The sequence below is a fragment of the Acinonyx jubatus genome, chromosome B3 (genome assembly GCF_027475565.1).
Source record: "Acinonyx jubatus isolate Ajub_Pintada_27869175 chromosome B3, VMU_Ajub_asm_v1.0, whole genome shotgun sequence".
Lineage (NCBI taxonomy): Eukaryota > Metazoa > Chordata > Mammalia > Carnivora > Felidae > Acinonyx > Acinonyx jubatus.
This window is the reverse complement of record NC_069386.1, coordinates 10,910,386-10,927,248: the sequence shown is the minus strand read 5'-3', so window position 1 is coordinate 10,927,248 and position 16,863 is coordinate 10,910,386. Positions and strand designations below refer to the sequence as shown.

General features: G+C 48.3%; 1 protein-coding gene across 3 annotated transcripts in view; it reads right to left on the bottom strand.

The window, feature by feature from the left end:
• The window catches only part of SLCO3A1 (solute carrier organic anion transporter family member 3A1), a 310,573-nt gene that overhangs the window by 35,757 nt on the left and 257,953 nt on the right, over positions 1-16,863 (bottom strand). For all 3 annotated transcript variants that reach the window (XM_027067982.2, XM_027067981.2, XM_027067983.2), the window contains exons 6-7: positions 13,189-13,387; positions 10,775-10,913 (exon numbers count right to left, since the gene is read on the bottom strand). In XM_027067982.2, the coding sequence (XP_026923783.1) occupies positions 10,775-10,913; positions 13,189-13,387 (338 nt within the window). The remainder of the gene's footprint in view (positions 1-10,774; positions 10,914-13,188; positions 13,388-16,863) is intronic.

Sequence of the window (16,863 nt, the reverse complement as noted above, 5' to 3'; positions counted from 1 at the left end):
GCACCCCTTTCGTCTCACAGACAGTCATACGAACACAGCTTCTTGGGATTTTCCCACAAGCCCCCCCTCTTACCCACATCAGCTGGTGCTTCTGGGGATGGCAAAGATCGGTCTTGTGATTCTTCGAGACTTTAATTCCTCAACTCCCCCACGTTCACGTAAGCTCTATTTCCTACACTCAATTCTTTTATTTCCAAAATACCTGTGGGTGCTGCTTTCCTGACCAAACCCAGACAGATGTACATCCCCCCGCCCCAACCTCCACTCCCTCTACATCTCTTGCCCGAGAAATGGTGTCTCTGGGCAGCAGGTGGGAATTCTGGACCCTGCTCCTTACTGCCACGTCTGATGCATCTTCCTCATGACTATGAGGCTAATGAGGCCAGACATCATTGTAGTTTTGCTCCCTAATTTATCCTCAGCTCTAGAGAACAGGGCTTGGCTCATGACAGGGATTCATCAGCTGTTTATTGAATAAATGGATAGATCTCAAGGCCTATTCATTTCACCGTATCCTAAGTCCTTCTCAGACCCTCAAATCCTTCTGTCTCTGATCCCTGTCATAGCCTGAGAGAAAAGAGAGATTCAGGTGTAGGGGGCTAAGAACCACATATACCCAAAGAATGCACACGTATAAATGAGGAACAGGCCCCTCCCAGATGGCTGTGGTCTTGCTTAGTCAACCACCCTAGGAACTGAGCTCTGACTCACATAGCCTCTTAGGACTATGACGTGAGTCCTGCAGCCGAGTGATCAGGGCCAGAACCTGGTGAATAAACCCTGTGACTGGAGAGCTTTGTTTAAGAAGTAATCTGTAATTGGGACCTATTACAGTAGGTCTAATCTAAGACTCAGTCTTAGATTTTTGCCCAATACCTAGATTAGGGCCCAAGTGCATCATATTTACCATGATAGGAAAACTGCCTGGCTCCTCTCTGCTCTGAGAAAATCCCTTCTGAAATGGACCCACTCTGGATTAGGTCTGTGTTCCTGCTCTAATGGAAGGGGATAAAAATAAGACATCTTTATTTCAGACTATCTGACACAGGGATTGCACAGCTCTGTCTGGTCCGGGGAGGGGATGAGTGTGTCCCCTAAAGCCAATGTCCTGGGAATGGAGTGAGTGGGCAGCAGAGTTGATCCAAGACAAGGGACAGAGGCGATGGCACACAAAGCCAGGGGAAGGGATGGGACGAGAACAGGCCAAGGGCAGCTGCAGTCCGACTGGACAGAAATGAAGCATTTGTAGAGTCATTAACACCACAAGAGCAGAAGTAAGAAATGCAACCAGGGCAGATGTGGTCTGGCAAGTGGCCAGGAGAGAAGCTGGAGATGGCTGGGTCCCTCCCAGAGGCTGTAGGCAAACCTGTATTTATTTATTCAGACTTAACTTAGTTGAGAAGAGCCGTGGAAGAGGCTGGGGAGGAGGTAAGCCAGAGGGTCAGAGCAGGGACATGGATGGGACTCCTTTCTGGGCAGAGGACTCATTCTAACACAATGACAGCATCTGGAAATGCTGGGTGGTCCCACGGTCTGGGGGGGGGGGGGGACAGGCACCTGGGACATTCCTGCAACCCTTCCAAGAGGGAAATCTAAGGGAACATGCTGGGCCTGTGGTCACACGGCAAGAGAGAGTGTAACATCCTTCATTTGGGCTTAGGTGACACAAGAGACGGACCTGCGTGTCGTGCTAAAGGGGCTGTGGGGACTCTGGCCACAGAGGCAGCTATGTGAGAAGAAACGTCCACCCGGATGTCCACATGTGGTGGGAGGAACCACAGATGAGGACACAAGGTTTCACCTTCCCCAGGGTGCGTAACTGTAAGAGACGACTTTCCTCCTGGGGGCTTTCAGACTGCCATCCCAAATAGAAAGGAAGCGGGGGGAACAGCCCTTCTTCCGCTGATATTAACCGGGCATCCACGCGGGAACCCCTAAACTTGCAAAAGTTCTGAGGAGCAGGAAGCTTGAAAATACAGAGATAACCTGGATGTGACAGAACGATTCACTTTACCAAGGAGATGACAGAGACTAGGATCCTAATTCTCACCCTGTCTGTATATATCAGTTCCATCTGGCCAGTCCAAAAAGCAGATGGATCTCAGAAGCCACCTGTAGACAGTCATGGCCTGAATCAAGTGCTGTCCCTGGCAGTCCCCAATATATTTCACTGTTGACAAAGTGCACTAGGCTCTGGGAGATTGGTGCATCATTCCTGACCTGGAAAACGTCCAATTTTCCACTTCTGTTTCAAAGGAACGTCTTCCCGGCTCACCAACCTAGGGGAAGGAGTTACATTCTCTGTCTGGCGCCACATATTGGGGCGGGAGGTGGGAGCAGGACCTGGCTTTCTTGGAAATAAGTGCATCCTGACATAGCATGTTGATAACCAGACGACCACTGTGCTCGCACAGGAGGCCAGGCAAAGCTTTGGAACCAGCGGTGACCCAGAGGACAGAAGGGGACTCACTTGTAAATTCTATAAGAACTTATCCTACAGACAGATGGGCCCGCGCACAACATGACGTAAGTACAATGTGAGGCACAACACTGTTTGCAAGACCCAAAGTTATGCAGCGATCTGAACACTCATCACAGGGGCTGGTTAAACAGGTTCCTACGGATCCAGGCAAGGAAAGACCACGTAGCCGTAAGAAAAAAAAAAAAAAAAAAGATACAAGAGTGTTCTTCCCGTATGGATATGGAAAGAACACCAATATAAATTATTAACCATAAAAAACCCACAAACAACGAGGTATGGAATAAGAAAAACCTTGGATATGCGTTAAAATCCAGAAGGAGACACAAGAAACTAATCATAGTAATTACCTACTTGGCAGAGCAGTGGGTTGGAAAATAGGTGAACAGGAGACAGAGCGCAAAGGAGAGATACCACTCCCTCTTTTTTATATTTTTTGACTTCTGAACAATACAAATATGTCATCTATCAAAAAAAATGAAGAACTCCAGAGCATTAGAAAATAAAGAAGAAATCAATGAAGAGTAGTCACTGAAAATCGTACTCCTATTCCACATTCAGTCATTAATTTAGACTGAGAAATGTTTCCATTCACATATAATGATGGGGATAAATAATTGCAATAAAGCTGGAGACCATGAAAATAGAAAAATTACTCTTTAGAATCTCGGATTAATTTTCTATTGACGAAGGAAATCAGAAGCATGCTATTTTTGATGGCTCCTATTATAAGGAAAAAAAACAGACTTATCTGCAGCGTTTCAAAAATACCAGCAAATGAAGTTGTTTGTGTTTGCTTCTTGGATCAATTAATTGCACAAATAAAACTGATTTCTAGGTTGAAAGATGACTTCTGCGAGGGGACAGGTATGGGGGTGATGAAGTGATTTGTACTGAGAGCCTGCTGCGAAACGTGGAAAAGTAGAGAGTTACTCCCCCAAATTCTGGAATATTCTTTCCGGTTTTCTTTCTGTAATGTATTCAGTTACGAGGCAGAAATGGCCATTTCTATTAAAACTTGGGCTCCAGTCCTGTGCTTTAAAGAAGAGTTTGTCACAGAGAATGCTAGGATGCACAGTGCTCTGTCCCGCTTCTGTCTGTGAGACCTCTGATCCCTTGTCATCACATCCTGATAAGGGGATGGCAGAGGGCTGCCATACCACCACGAAACACTGGGACCTTTTCCTTCCAGTGACAACGCGCTCCTGTGCGTCCTAGACACTTAACAGTTCCTTTCATGATTCAACGGAGTTCCTCAGACACCCTCCTGTCGTTTATTACTGTCCTTTGGTAGCTTGGACTCTCTTCACCTCATTGGCCCAACCCAAGCTGGCATTTTTAGGTAACGACCTCAATGCTCATCACAAAGTGCAGGACAACCCACGTGCCTAGAGGCAAAGGGGATATTGAAAAATTGCAAGAAGAAAGAGACTCTCTTGTTCCCTTTCAGGGTCACTGGCTGAAGGATAATGGCCAGGGAGAAAAATTCTCAGATGAAAGCAAGACCTCCGTCCACCTTTCGCTCCCATCACTGGTAACGCAGGAGCCAGAGCACATCCAGGCAGAGCCTTAATTATCTCCTGCAGAAAGGGGAGGAAAGGGCTGGTCTCCGGGGAGCAGCAAGGCCCACGCTTTGCTCCAGCCACCTCGGGAAGGAAGCGTGGGCAGGACACAGAAGGGGAAGGATGTGGCTGCTGCTAGGAGTGAGCATCACGTCCCTGTGTCTCTCCCTCTTGCTCTCTCTCCTGCACACGGGATCTGTCCCCGTATCGCAGAGCCTAGGCCTTCCCACCAGCCCCGCACTCACACACAGTCCATGCTGGAATATCCTTCCGGGCCTCTCCACCACCTGATACCCACTCCTCCTACACGAGAAGCCTCCCCTGCCACTATTCCTCCTCTGGGGGGAAAACATCTGCACCCCTCCCTCGCAGCTCCACCCACCCTGAACCAATCCCTGCGTGAGCGGGTTTACACTCTGGGTTTCCTGATCTCTCCATGTGTCTGTGTCTTCCTCTTATGGGCATGTAACCACCTATCCTTTACTGTCAGGTTATTATCTTTTCATAAAAAAAAAAAAAAAAAGTTTTGTTTCCTTATTGAAAAAAGGATACGTGCTCATTTTGGATCATTTAGGAGTTTGCAGAAAATGTGAAGGAAACATGAAAATTAATGCTTCAGTCTCTAGCCAGAGGTAATGTGCTGTGAGCAGCTGGGTGTACATCTTCTGTATAGATCTTTCCACGTAAAGATATACAAGTGTTTAGATTTTTTCCTTTTCTTTACTAAAAGGGATCATAATCTGGTATATTGTTTTATAATATGCTCGTTTCGCTTAATAGGTTAGCTGTTGCTCGTGGGTGTTCCTTTGTACATAATTCTATCTGTACATTGTATCTCATCTCAAAGTAAACATGAGCTCCTACCTTTCTAGCTCTATATTTCTTTTCTTTTTTTTATTTAAACTTAAAATGTTTTTACTTTTTTTAATGTTTAATTATATTAGAGAGACAGAGTGTCAGCAGGGGGAGGGGCAGAGAGGGAGACACGGAATCTGAAGTGGGCTCCAGGCTCCGAGCTGTCAGCACAGAACCCGACGTGGGGCTTGAACCCACGAACCATGAGATCATGACCTGAGCCGAGTCGGATGCTTAACCAACTGAGCCACCCAAGTGCCCCTAAAATTTTTTAAAATATTTTTGAGAGAGGGAGAGAGACAGACAGACAGACAGACATGGAGAAGGAGGGAGGGAGGGAGAGGATGAACAGGGGTGGGGCAGAGAGAGAGGGAGACACAGAATCCAAAGCAGGTTCCAGACTCTGTCAGCACAGAGGCTGACGTAGAACTTGAACCCATGAACCACAGATCATGACCTGAGCCAAAGTTGGATGCTTAACCGACTGAGCCACCCAGGTGCCCCTATCTATTTAAGTAGTTTCTATACCCAACGTGGGGGCTCGAACTCCCAACCCCGGGATCAAAAGTTACACGCCTTTCCACTGAGCCTGCCAGGCGCCCCCCCAGTTCTCTATTTCTAGTGCCTCGTCCAGGCCCTGAGATATAGTAGGGGTTCAGGTGGCAATGCCCTAGCAGAAGTCACATCTTCTGACAAGCCATCGCCTGAATGAGTACACACTTTTAAATCAGTTCTGACAAACGGGGCCAGGCTCTGTGAGAGGGCTTGCAAACTCCACACCTTTGAGGGCAAGACAGGAAACAGGTAAGAAAACTGGCACAGGTGTAGGGGGGTAGCCAGTGGTGGGGACTACGGCTAAGAGGAGATCAAATGCCTTGTTTGTGGGTTTGACCATTTCTCAGCTCCAGCCCGTCGCTGCCCTGCGAGGGTGCCAGGGCCGAGTCAGCTCTCATCCAACTTCTACAGAGAGGCCAGGAACCCAGATCTGTGTAGGAAATGCGCAGGCCATTTGAACCTTGCTTCAGGACACAGTAAGCACATCCGTAGGGCAGAGAGGGTGTATAAACAATCGGTTCATTTCTTCTGTACTTCGCAGACACAGCACCTCCAGTCTCCAGTTCAGTTTCCTGAGTGCTTGACCACACAAAGGTGAGAAGGGAAAGGACGTCGAAGGCTGGATGTTCAGCGTCAGCTCGGACACTGTCTCTCGAAAGATAAAAACTTAGGAACCCATCCCTTCTCCTGGAGTAGTGGTTCTCAACCGTGGGGGATCCTGCCCCCAACCACAACCTGTAGAAGTATCTGGAGACATTGGCGGTTTCACAAATGGGCAGGCATTGCCAGTGGCATCTGGTGGGTAGAGCTCAGAGATGCTGCTGAAGACAGATACGGCCCCAAATGTCAGCAATGCCAAGCTGGAGATGCTCTGTAGGGGGCACAGTGGTTCTCAGCCTCTGTTACATTCCAGAAACATTTGGTGTGGGGCAGGGGGAGGGTGCTTTCAAAAGATACAGATACCTGGGTCCTATCCCACAGTAAGGAAATCAGACTTTCTAAGGATAAGGCTCAGGCCTCATATTTTAAAAGCTCTCAAGTAATCCTAATAGGGAGGCAGGGATGAGATCCATGATGGTCAACAACAAACTGCCTGCGTGCGTCCATAATGGGTCCCCCGCCCTTCCCCTCCCCTCCACCCCTCCAAAGAACTGGCTCCAGGCTCTTCTCAAATAGGTGCTCGACACATATCCATTGCCTGAATGGGGGGGGGGGGGGGGAACATAGATTAGTCGTCTCTCATTAGTCGCCTACAACTGCTGTGCTGGACCTGTATTGACTTCCAACGTTCTACTGGTGGCTGATACAAGCCTTTTTGTTTGTTTGTTTTAATCGATTATTCAGTACATCAAAAGGATACAACTTCCAGCCGTCAGTCAGCAGCATACCAACACACTTTCTGTTGGAATAATTACTTCTGAGAGTGAAAGGTACAGGAACAATCTGGGCAATATATCCATGCCAAAGGAAGCTTACAAAATTAACTCGCAATCTTTTTTGTCACCCCTCCCAGTCGTATGCAAGGAGACGAATTAGAAATTGTGCATTCAATGTGATCCTGGAAACTTTCATTGCTGTCACTCAAGGAGATAGGCAATAAGAAAATAAAATACAAAACCCAAGCCAGGGCGGCAAGGAAAGTCTAACATCAGCAAACCACTAATGCCAACCAGATTTCCCTATAATCAGAATTATGTGACTGGTGACGTATTCACATTTAATAGAGTTATGGGAAATTTTCACAGGTTCTGATGGAAGTTATAAGTGGGTGAGACATGAACAAGGACTGGAGCTTTAGTGTTAAAATCTGCATTGGCCAACCTACTGGCCTGCCAAATGCTATTCAAGGAAGTAGTATTCTCACCCACGGCTTCCTGGGGACAGCACGGGGCCTCCAGCCAGGTGTTCAGGAAGCCTGGGGCCTTTATCCAGAGTCATGGCTGGCACTGGAAATGCAAGGGTCCACAAGAAAACCCCAACCCCATCGCTGGACGCTGGAGCCCAGTGAAGGAGATGCGGAGTCAACAAGCTGTTCTTGGGGACTGGGGAGGGAGGGTCTGACCTTGCAGGACAGAGCAGGTGCTGGAGGACTCTGCAGGACGAAGTTCTAATGCAGCCCTGGAAGAAGTGATAAGCGGGGAGGAGGCTTCTCAGCTGCAGAAAAAGAACTACTGTGCATCTGAAGGGCTTAAGGGAAGACTCTCCTTGAGAAAAGGAGCAGCGTGTGCAAAGGCCCGGAGGTATAAAAGGAGCAGCGTGTGCAAAGGCCCGGAGGTATAAAAGGAGCAGTGTGTGCAAAGGCCCGGAGGTATAAAAGGAGCAGCTCGTGACAAGACCTGGAGGTAAGGGAGAGCTGGGTGTGTCAGAGGAACCCCATGAAGTTCAACATAGTAAGTCGTTCTTCAACAGGTGGGAGAAGTGGGGAGGTTGAGGCTGCAGAGGCAGCAGGGCCAGCCTGTGAAGGCAATGTCCTGACTATGGAGCACATAAGTGAAGTCCTTTCAAGGAAGAAGAAGGTAAGCATCCTCAAGAGGTCAGTAGCAGAGTCAGAGGAAGACACTGCGTTTGGGGTCAGACCAATCCACGTTCCAATGCCACCACCACCATGCTCTGCGCGAGCCGGGGCAAGTGACTAGTTTGTCATCGGGAGTGAAAATAACACCTCCCTCCCCAGGTTGCCGGGAGGATCAACGGGAAAACGCACACAGGGCCGGGGGTGCAGGGGTAAGAATGGCTGCGCTCACACCTGGAAAGCTAGAGGACTCCAGCAGACGGTGAAGGAATAATAAGGAAAAAGGGAAATTGGGAAGACGGATGAGGCAGGCTTCAGCTTGTGGAAGAGCTTTTTTGAGAGCTTGGAGGCAAGAATTGGGAACGAAGGAGGGAGCGAATGTACCAGGAATATAATCCACCATTTGGCATTTCCCCAAAATACTGCAGCAGAGATTTAGAAGATTGAAATTGCTTTCTGCTCATTTTTGGATGGTGGCCTGAGATTTCTTTGACTCCAGGCCAAGCCGTCACGGACCACGAGTGACATGTGGAAGGCCTGTTGCCTGGCCCACGCAGGCTCTTGAAAAAGTTTGCTGCTGTTGCGACCTCTACAGTTAGGGTTGTTTTTAAGGCTAGGTTGTCACAAGGACCCCTTTCCGGGATAGGCGTGGCCTCATCGACCTGTTGACAGCCAGGACATCCTGAGATCTGCCTCCATGGAGGAGAAATGTGACTCCCACCCGGTCCTGGGGCCCGGGGCTACCTCAATCTCTGACTTGTAATCGCGGGAGAACCTCTCTGATTTGCCTGCACCCCAGCAGATGATAGGAGGCCTCCAGCAATGTGAGGAAAAGGCAGGTGTCTGGAGAAGGAACAGTCTATCCAGAGGGAATCAGAGAAGCTCACTATCCAATAACTGCATTCCACACATTCCTGTTTCAGCAGCTGCAAAGACTCACTGGCCGGTGAGGCTCTCATTCAGTAAGACTCGTACATGCAAGATCAAGGGATATGCAATTTTTGAGACAATTTTTTTTTTTTTTTGGCTGTCAGAGAATGCTCTGGAATAGAGACCTGTTTGGTCTCAGGATACCAGCCTATACTGAGTCAATTCCTAAAGCAGGACAAGAAGCAAAACTGACGTATATAACTTTTTGGCTATTAAGATGTTAATAAAATTGTTGTCATGAAAAAGAATAGCTTGTACTTTTATTTTAACCATTCACAAGGCCCCATCCCATTTTAAAATTCATTTCCAGTCACATAAAGAAATTGCTTTATCATCTAATTAAAAAAAAAATCAGTTTCTCTCCACCACCACCACCACCACCACCACCATCCCCCCACCATCGGGATTTATTTTCTCAATAGAAAAATGTTAATAACTGGCCAGGAATCTAAATGTTAAAAGCAAAGAAAAATGAAATCTTTGGAGATGAAAATAAGCGATCGATTTCTCTTCCTTCAGAGAAATTGCTGCCTCTAAAAGATACAGAATGTGAGCAGGACAAGAAACAAATAATTCCAACTCTGAATTCCTCTAAGGCAGCCACCTAGCCTTTTTCTTATCTTTCTCTTCACCTATGCATTCCTGAACATTTACAGAGCACTCCTGGATGACAGCCCTCACTCGGGAAACTCACAGATCAGAGCAGATGACAAATATGTTTAGCAGATCACTGCAGTGAAATGAGAGAGAAGCTTTCAGGAGAGACAGATCAGAGAACCACAGAGGCAAGAACATCAAAGCTAAAGAAGAGAAGGGATGTTTTCACAGAGAAGGGGGAATTCGAGTAGGGTACAGACAGTTGAGTAGGAGTTGTCCAAATGGGGAGAGAAGTGTGAAAAGGCATACACGTTGTGTGGGGGAAGCTGAATACCACAAACTAAAAGGAAACAGAGCTAGAGAGAATGGCTGAGAACAGACTTGCGCTGAAGGCACATACAAAGCCAGTTCAGTGCCTAGATCTTATCTCATAGGTGACAGGGTAGCATTAGACAGGGTCCTCTGCAGTGTTGCAGACATCATTTCGGCTGCAGTGTAGAAGATGGGCCAGAAGGGGGCCACCCTGAGCTGTGGGGACAGTTGGGCAACTGCCACACTGGTCCAAGGGAGAGACCAGGAGGGCTGGCACCAGGACAGTGGTGATGTGGATGCAGAAGACAGGCAGGTGTATAAGCATGACTTGGTGACCAGTCAGTCCCTTAGCATCAGGTTTTCAAGCAGAGAACATGGAAAACGGCAGGCTGATAGCCAATTGGAAAATTCATACTGACAAGGGGGGAAAACAAAAAAGTTTGGGGGGGGGGATGGGTAAAAGTGGGAGGTATCTAGTTGAGAATAATAAGGCAAAGGAAACGGAAAAGGAAGAGGTTGAATTACTGTCAGGTAGTCTCAGGTTTGGAAGAAGACTTCTCTGATAAATGGTATTCTAGCCTTCCTTTATATACTTCTGTTGATGGGGAGCTCATTACCAGTAGAGTCAGGCTATTCTACTGACACCCTTTGTGAGTGTCTTGAACCATAATCTTTTTCTCTGGCTCCCTATGTACAGCTTCCTTTGAATTTTTTTTTTTTTAACTTTTGGTTGCTCCGTGACACTTTCTGGAAATCTACTTGATTTAGCAGGAAGGCCTGAAAGACCCGGCAGTCTACCCACTCTGCTGAGGATCCTCAACTGCGGTAGAGTCTGGGAAACAGTCACAGGGCAGGAACACAAAGTATAGAACACATGTGGTGGCCCACTGCTGCCCTTGACCGTGGGTTTTAAACTACTCTGTCTGCCCGCGTCCCCTGCCCCATCCCCTCCAGTCAGAAAATCACCAATACCGTGCTGTTGCAGCCAGCGAAGCAGGCAGACAGGTAGGTGATGCCATCTGCCCCACACACGGGAGTGAAGGAATCGGTTTGGCATTCACAATTTTTATTGCAGGGTGAGTAGGGGTCCAGGGCCACGCCAGGCGCTGAGCTGGAAAAGAACCAAAACATGGAATCCATCAAAGGAAGGTCAATTTCGATTGGATCGCTCCGCCCTCTGCTGTGATGAGTCACCTGGCACCCCTGCCTTCTCCTCCTCGGCTCTTCCCCCCTCCCCATCCCACGAGGACCGGCCTGGCGCCTCTGTTGAGAGATGCCGCGCACGCGCAGAAGCAACGGTGCCAGGCTGCGCGCTTCCTCTGCCCGGAGGCGGAAGAAGCCTCTTCTTATCCTTTGCACCAACGTGCCCTCTGGGCTCAGGTCCGGGCCACCTCCTCCAGGATGCTGCTCATGATTGCTGCAGCTCAGCCCGTTCCTCCCTCCCTGACCCAGCAACTCCTCCTGGCAGAGCTGAACACAGACTTCTCCCTTCCTCGGGGCAGTCCTTGTCTCTGTTTTGTCCCTCCCCAGCAGGCAGTACGCCTCACGATGCTTAACAACACCTCAACTAGACTGGCTTCCATAACTATCGTCTGTGTGATTCAACTTCCTGAGAAAAAGAACACGAGTTATTTTAAATTTCCTTTTGTACCATTAAAGGCACAATTACCCAGAGCCTGAAAACTGCAAAGAGGAAAAGGGCGGAGTGGGCGTTGTGAGCTCCGAAAGAGATGCAGGCTCTCCTTCCAGCCCCGTTATTTTCAGCTGAGCCTCCCAGGGTTCAAGAACGCTTCATAGTAATGATGATGACGGTGATATCTGACAATTTATGTGGCAGGCACTATTCACGGTACCGCACGGATATTTCACTTATTCTCTGTGTAACCCCATGGGGTTGATAAGAGAGAAACTGAGGCAGAGCCAGGCTGAGTCGCCTGCCCAAACATACCCACCTTCTACATGGGAAAGGGGGAGGGGGTTCTGGAGCTCTACCAATCTGGGGAGAGTTAGCAGTTGGACTGTAGTCCCTGAGCTTTTTTTTTTTTCCTTTTTTTAATGAAGAAGAACTTCATTATCGTAAGACCCTATGCTTTGAACCGCGACAAGTTTACTACTTGAGAGCTGGCACAGTTTAAGGCTGGCAGTCTTTCTCTCCAAAAGCTGTTATTCATGGTATGCACAAACCAGAAGGTGCCACATTTGGGAGGGGGAGGAACCAGGGCTGGGGTGGGGGCAGAAGTGGCCACGGTGGTGGTAAAGGGGACAGAGGGGCACACAAATGCCTGGACTATGCATGAATATACAGACAGCTGCCTTCACCTGTGTTCCCACATTCAGCCTGCTTGACCCTGCGGGTGCCTATACCTTCTAGATACAGGACAATAGGAGAAAGCCTGATGGCCTGCTTGGAGGAGGAGGAGACTGGAAGGAGGAGGAACTGGTATCCTGCAGGCCAACTCTGCTGCACCCTTGATGCTCCAGGCTGATCCCCAAGCAGCTTCCAAGTCTCACACAGAAAGGGGGACAGCTGTGGATGCTGGACTCTTCCTAATTTCCTCTGGGGCAATTCTGGTTGGACTCTAGGTCAGAGCCTTGGGATAATAACTAGAAAAAAAAGTGTCCCATAAGAACTAACTTCCTTCACTTCTCCCTCTTTTATTCCCCACCTCCTTTGCCCTCCCATACTTATCAATACCTACTGTGGATGAGACCCTATAATTACTATGGGAGCCTAATGATAGCTCCTGATAATTTCAGGAATGGTTGTAATCTATTCTGTCTTTCCTTTTAGGCTGAAATTTTTAAAGTTTTTATTTATTTATTTACTTATTTATTTATTTACTTACTTATCTATCTATCTATCTATCTATCTATCTATCTATCTATCTATCGAGCAAGTGGGGAAGGGGTAGAGAAAGAGGGAGAGAGAGAAATCTCAAGCAGGCCCTGCGCTGATAACACAGAGCCTGACAAGGTACTCGAACCCACGAACAGTGAGATCATGACGTGAGCCGAAATGAAGACTTGGATGCTTAACTGACTGAGCCACCCAGGAGCCCCTAAGATGAATTTTCAAATAAAATTTCTCTGTGTTATCTTTAATTATTCCTAAGGTCAAATGATCAAAATGATAATAGGAGTACTGTGGGGAGTGAATGTAGGACGATTTCCCCCCGTGTGTTCCCGGCTGTCCCAGGAGACAGCTGTTGAGTGGAATGGCCTTGCACCCTCTACCCATGAGGTCCACGTTGATTCTCCGGCACTGGGAGGAAGATACAGAGGCATCATCGAACCCTCCATTCATGGTCACCAGAGACAAAGCTGGTTACCCTACCATGGCATCCCCTGGGCAGGCAGGGGCGGAAAGAGACATTTGTGGGACTTACGTGTTTCCATAGGGAACAGTAACCCCAGCCACAGGGCCCGTGTCACAGCCCAGGAAGAGGAAGGAAACATAGCAAGCTGTGGACACCAGGTTGACGAGCATGGCCATCCGAATGGCCCCGAGGGCGGAAAGACTGAGCTTCTTTACCAGGAGACCGCCCAAGAAGATCCCCAGACAGGCACATGGAATTGCAGTCATCCCTGGGAGAAAAACAGAGGAGCAGAAACTGTTAGCAGGGAAACCAGGACCAGTCAATACAACAGATGAGTGCCAGGCTGGGGGCTGAACCCTGTCCAACCTGAATTCCCAGGGATACCACGACTGCACCCCTTTCTCCATGCTGCCCTCCACCCCTAGGTCTCCACAAAGGGCCTTATTTCTGGCCTCAGGGAGCTCACAGAAAACTGGGGGAGACACACATGTACACACTCCGTTATTAGGGGTCCAAATACCTACACCTATCATGCAAAGCGAGGTACCCTCATGGGAAAGACACGGCTGGCATGGGAACAGCCAAGAGACAAAGACAGACAGACTTGGAACACATGTTTTAGGGACGTAAAGATCACGGAGCACTAATGTACTCTCTGTGCATTTTGAGATGACGTGGGAAAAGGGGACTCAAGATCATTTGGGGGTTTTCTCTCTTTTTCTCATTAGTCAAGGAGGGCTTCATGGAAAGGCCTGGCGGTGTGCAAACAAAGGTCCTAGGACTCACCGGCCCATGCAGGTGGCCTTTTAACCAGCTCCCAGACCTCTCCGGAAGTAGAATCAATAAATCGTTTTGTTAATTCTTGGTGAATAATTGGCATAAAATTTCCCCCCTCTCTTATAAACAGAGCTATCTGCAAGGCAACAGGACCATAAACCTGTTATTTCTGATTCTCAGAGACTCATGGAATTTTAGAAGGGCCGAAGGGTCCTAGAGTTCCAATCTCCTGTTTGGTCTTTGCTTTGTTCTGATTTGCTTCATCTAAAACTCAGCTTTAAATTAGCCGTGTGTCATTTATTCACCATGTAGATAGTACATGGCCAATTTCCCAGGGCAGGCTGCCTCCTTCTTGCCAATCAACAGACCTCTAGGTCAATCGACTACACCAACCAGCTGGTATGTGCTAAAAGAATGCAAATTAATTTTAATATTAGGGTAAGAAAAACATAATCAGGAAGGCTGAGCTCTGCAAGAAAATAGCTCAAGTCACATTTAAATGAAACAAAGATCTCTGTGTTACCTGATGCTCTTGGAATATCTACTTGGTTTTCCCTTGTTCTTGGCGTAGAAATGACCTTCACGATCTAGCCCCCAAGTGCCTCTCTCTGCTCACCCCATGCCCACTGTTCCTCCTTTCCCTCCCCGGGATGGACCAAGCCCATTCAGGTCCCCCCAGGCTTTACACTTGCTGATCCCTCTCCTGGAACATTCTTGCACTATGTCTCCACTTGGCTGGCCCCGTACTCCTTTCAGAGATGCCTTCCCAGCTCACACCATCTAGAGTGGTTCTACACTCCACCCAGGGGCCTCCCTATCATTCCTCACCCCATTTTATTGTCTTCATGGCTCTCCCCACTGTCTGAAGCTGCCTCGTCCCTTTTTAGTTCTCTTGTTTCTTGTTCACTCTCCCCCTCCCCAGACGAAGCTTCCCTGAGCCCAAGAACCTTCTCCATCCCACTCAGTCCAGACGGTTCTGTGTGCCTCGCACAGAGCAGGCGCTGAGGCTCATTTTCAGGATGCATGGAAAGGTGAGCAGGTTGGATCTGTGTGAATGAACACTGGGAGGACATGCGCACGCCCAGAGAGCAGGCATGTGCTTTGTTTCATTTCCTAGCAGAGACCGCAGGGAGCATCACCTGGTGATGATGGTAACTATGGCAATAACAGGCTTTCGGCGCCTTTTCTCCCAGCCATCATCAGCCTTCTCTCTTCCTCCCTGATGTGTGTGCCGCCTTAGCATTCAGTTATCAGAACTTCCCCGAAACTATCCTCATTACGTTAACCTATGCAGATTGAGTCCTTTTTATCTTCATGCATAAATCCATGCCATCAGCACCTTAATCATCTATGTAGCTCTTTTCGGGACTCTGTCCCATTTGTTGATGGCTTCAAGGCTGGCACAGAGCCACGCACGAAGGCCCAGGGATGACTGCTTGGGCCCTATCCCCTGGGTCTGTAGGAACCAAGCACTTTCTGATGAGAGCCTTGCCTGGTGCTCCCAGTATTTCACTCTGTCCCCACCGCCCGCCCTCCAGGGTCCATGCTGATTAAAGTGAGGCCCCAAGCAGGACACAGGGAGAGGGCACACATGCTGCATGGACTGTTGGACAGACGGACTGACAGATGGGCCAGCAGGTGGCCTCTCCGCAAGGTCCTCCCCTGCCAGGCCCTCTGACAGACAGAGTCACTGGGAAAGAAACAGGTGCAAGAAGGCGAGATTGTTGTTTTGACCTTCTGCCCTGAAGACTATTGATTTGTTTGTCAATAGAAACCTTAGGAGTCTACTCTGAAATAAAACACAGTCCCCGCGCTGAAGCAACCAAGCAAATGCAATCAGCACGTAAGAACAGCAGCACAGGAATGAGGAAGAAATGGAGAAACTGGCTGCCGGAGGGTGAAACCAGAGACACCCCAGGTTATAACGAAAAAGTTATGACTTTAATTATAAAAGAAACCCACTTTACCTATCTCTGTCAGACAGGAACTAAAGGGCTGCCTGCATTTTGCTAATACTTCTTGGAAGTGACACTTAACACAGAAGTGGATGGTAAAGCGTTATTAGTAAAAAAATAAAAAAGAAAGAAAAGAAACAAGAAAAAAAGAAAGAAAGAAGGCTTGTGCAACCCTAGCAGCTCCCAAGGAGACGTGCTATGACCCAGCTGCATTATCATAGTATGTTTTTAATTTTTTTTTTAATTGAGATACATCATGTGCTGGGAAGTACACAAAGCTTACGGGAACAGCCAATCAATTCCTGCATCTGTATACACCCCTATAACCACGGCTCCAATCAAGCTTAGAACATTTCCAGCAGCCCAGGAAGGTTCCCTGGTGGCTGCCCTCCCCCTCCTCCTGGAAAGATAGTAGCCATCATCAAGGCCTCCATCATTTTAATTAACTTCTCCTCTTTTGAACTCACATACATATGTACTCTTTTGTGCCTGACGTCTTTCAACTCTGTCAGATTCACCCACACGGAGACAGGTATGAAAAGGCTTGCTTTTTCATGCTGTGTGAAGACTGCACGAGCATTCCATAATTTATTTACCCATTCTCCTGTCGACAGACATCTGGGCTGAATCCAGTTGGGGCTATTATGCACAAGGAGGCTCTGAACGCTGTCACATACGCATATCTAAACGAACGGATTTCAACATTCATTTCTGGTGGGAACATGCCCAGAAGTAGAACGGATGGATCCCAGCGTAAACACTGGCTTTCCCAGGCACTGCCCAGGAGCTGTCCCAAGCGCTCCCACCTTTGGGCACTGCTAACAGCCGCACGCGAGAGTTCCAGTTGCTCCACATCCTCATCAACACTCGGTGCTATCAGTCCGTGGTATCGCAGTGCAGTTATGTGTTTTCCTGATGACTCCTGACGGGTTAGCGGCTTTGCATTTGTTTATGGGCCATTATGCAAAGATACAGGAAGCGCTGAAGAAGACCATTCCCCTCAGCAGATGAC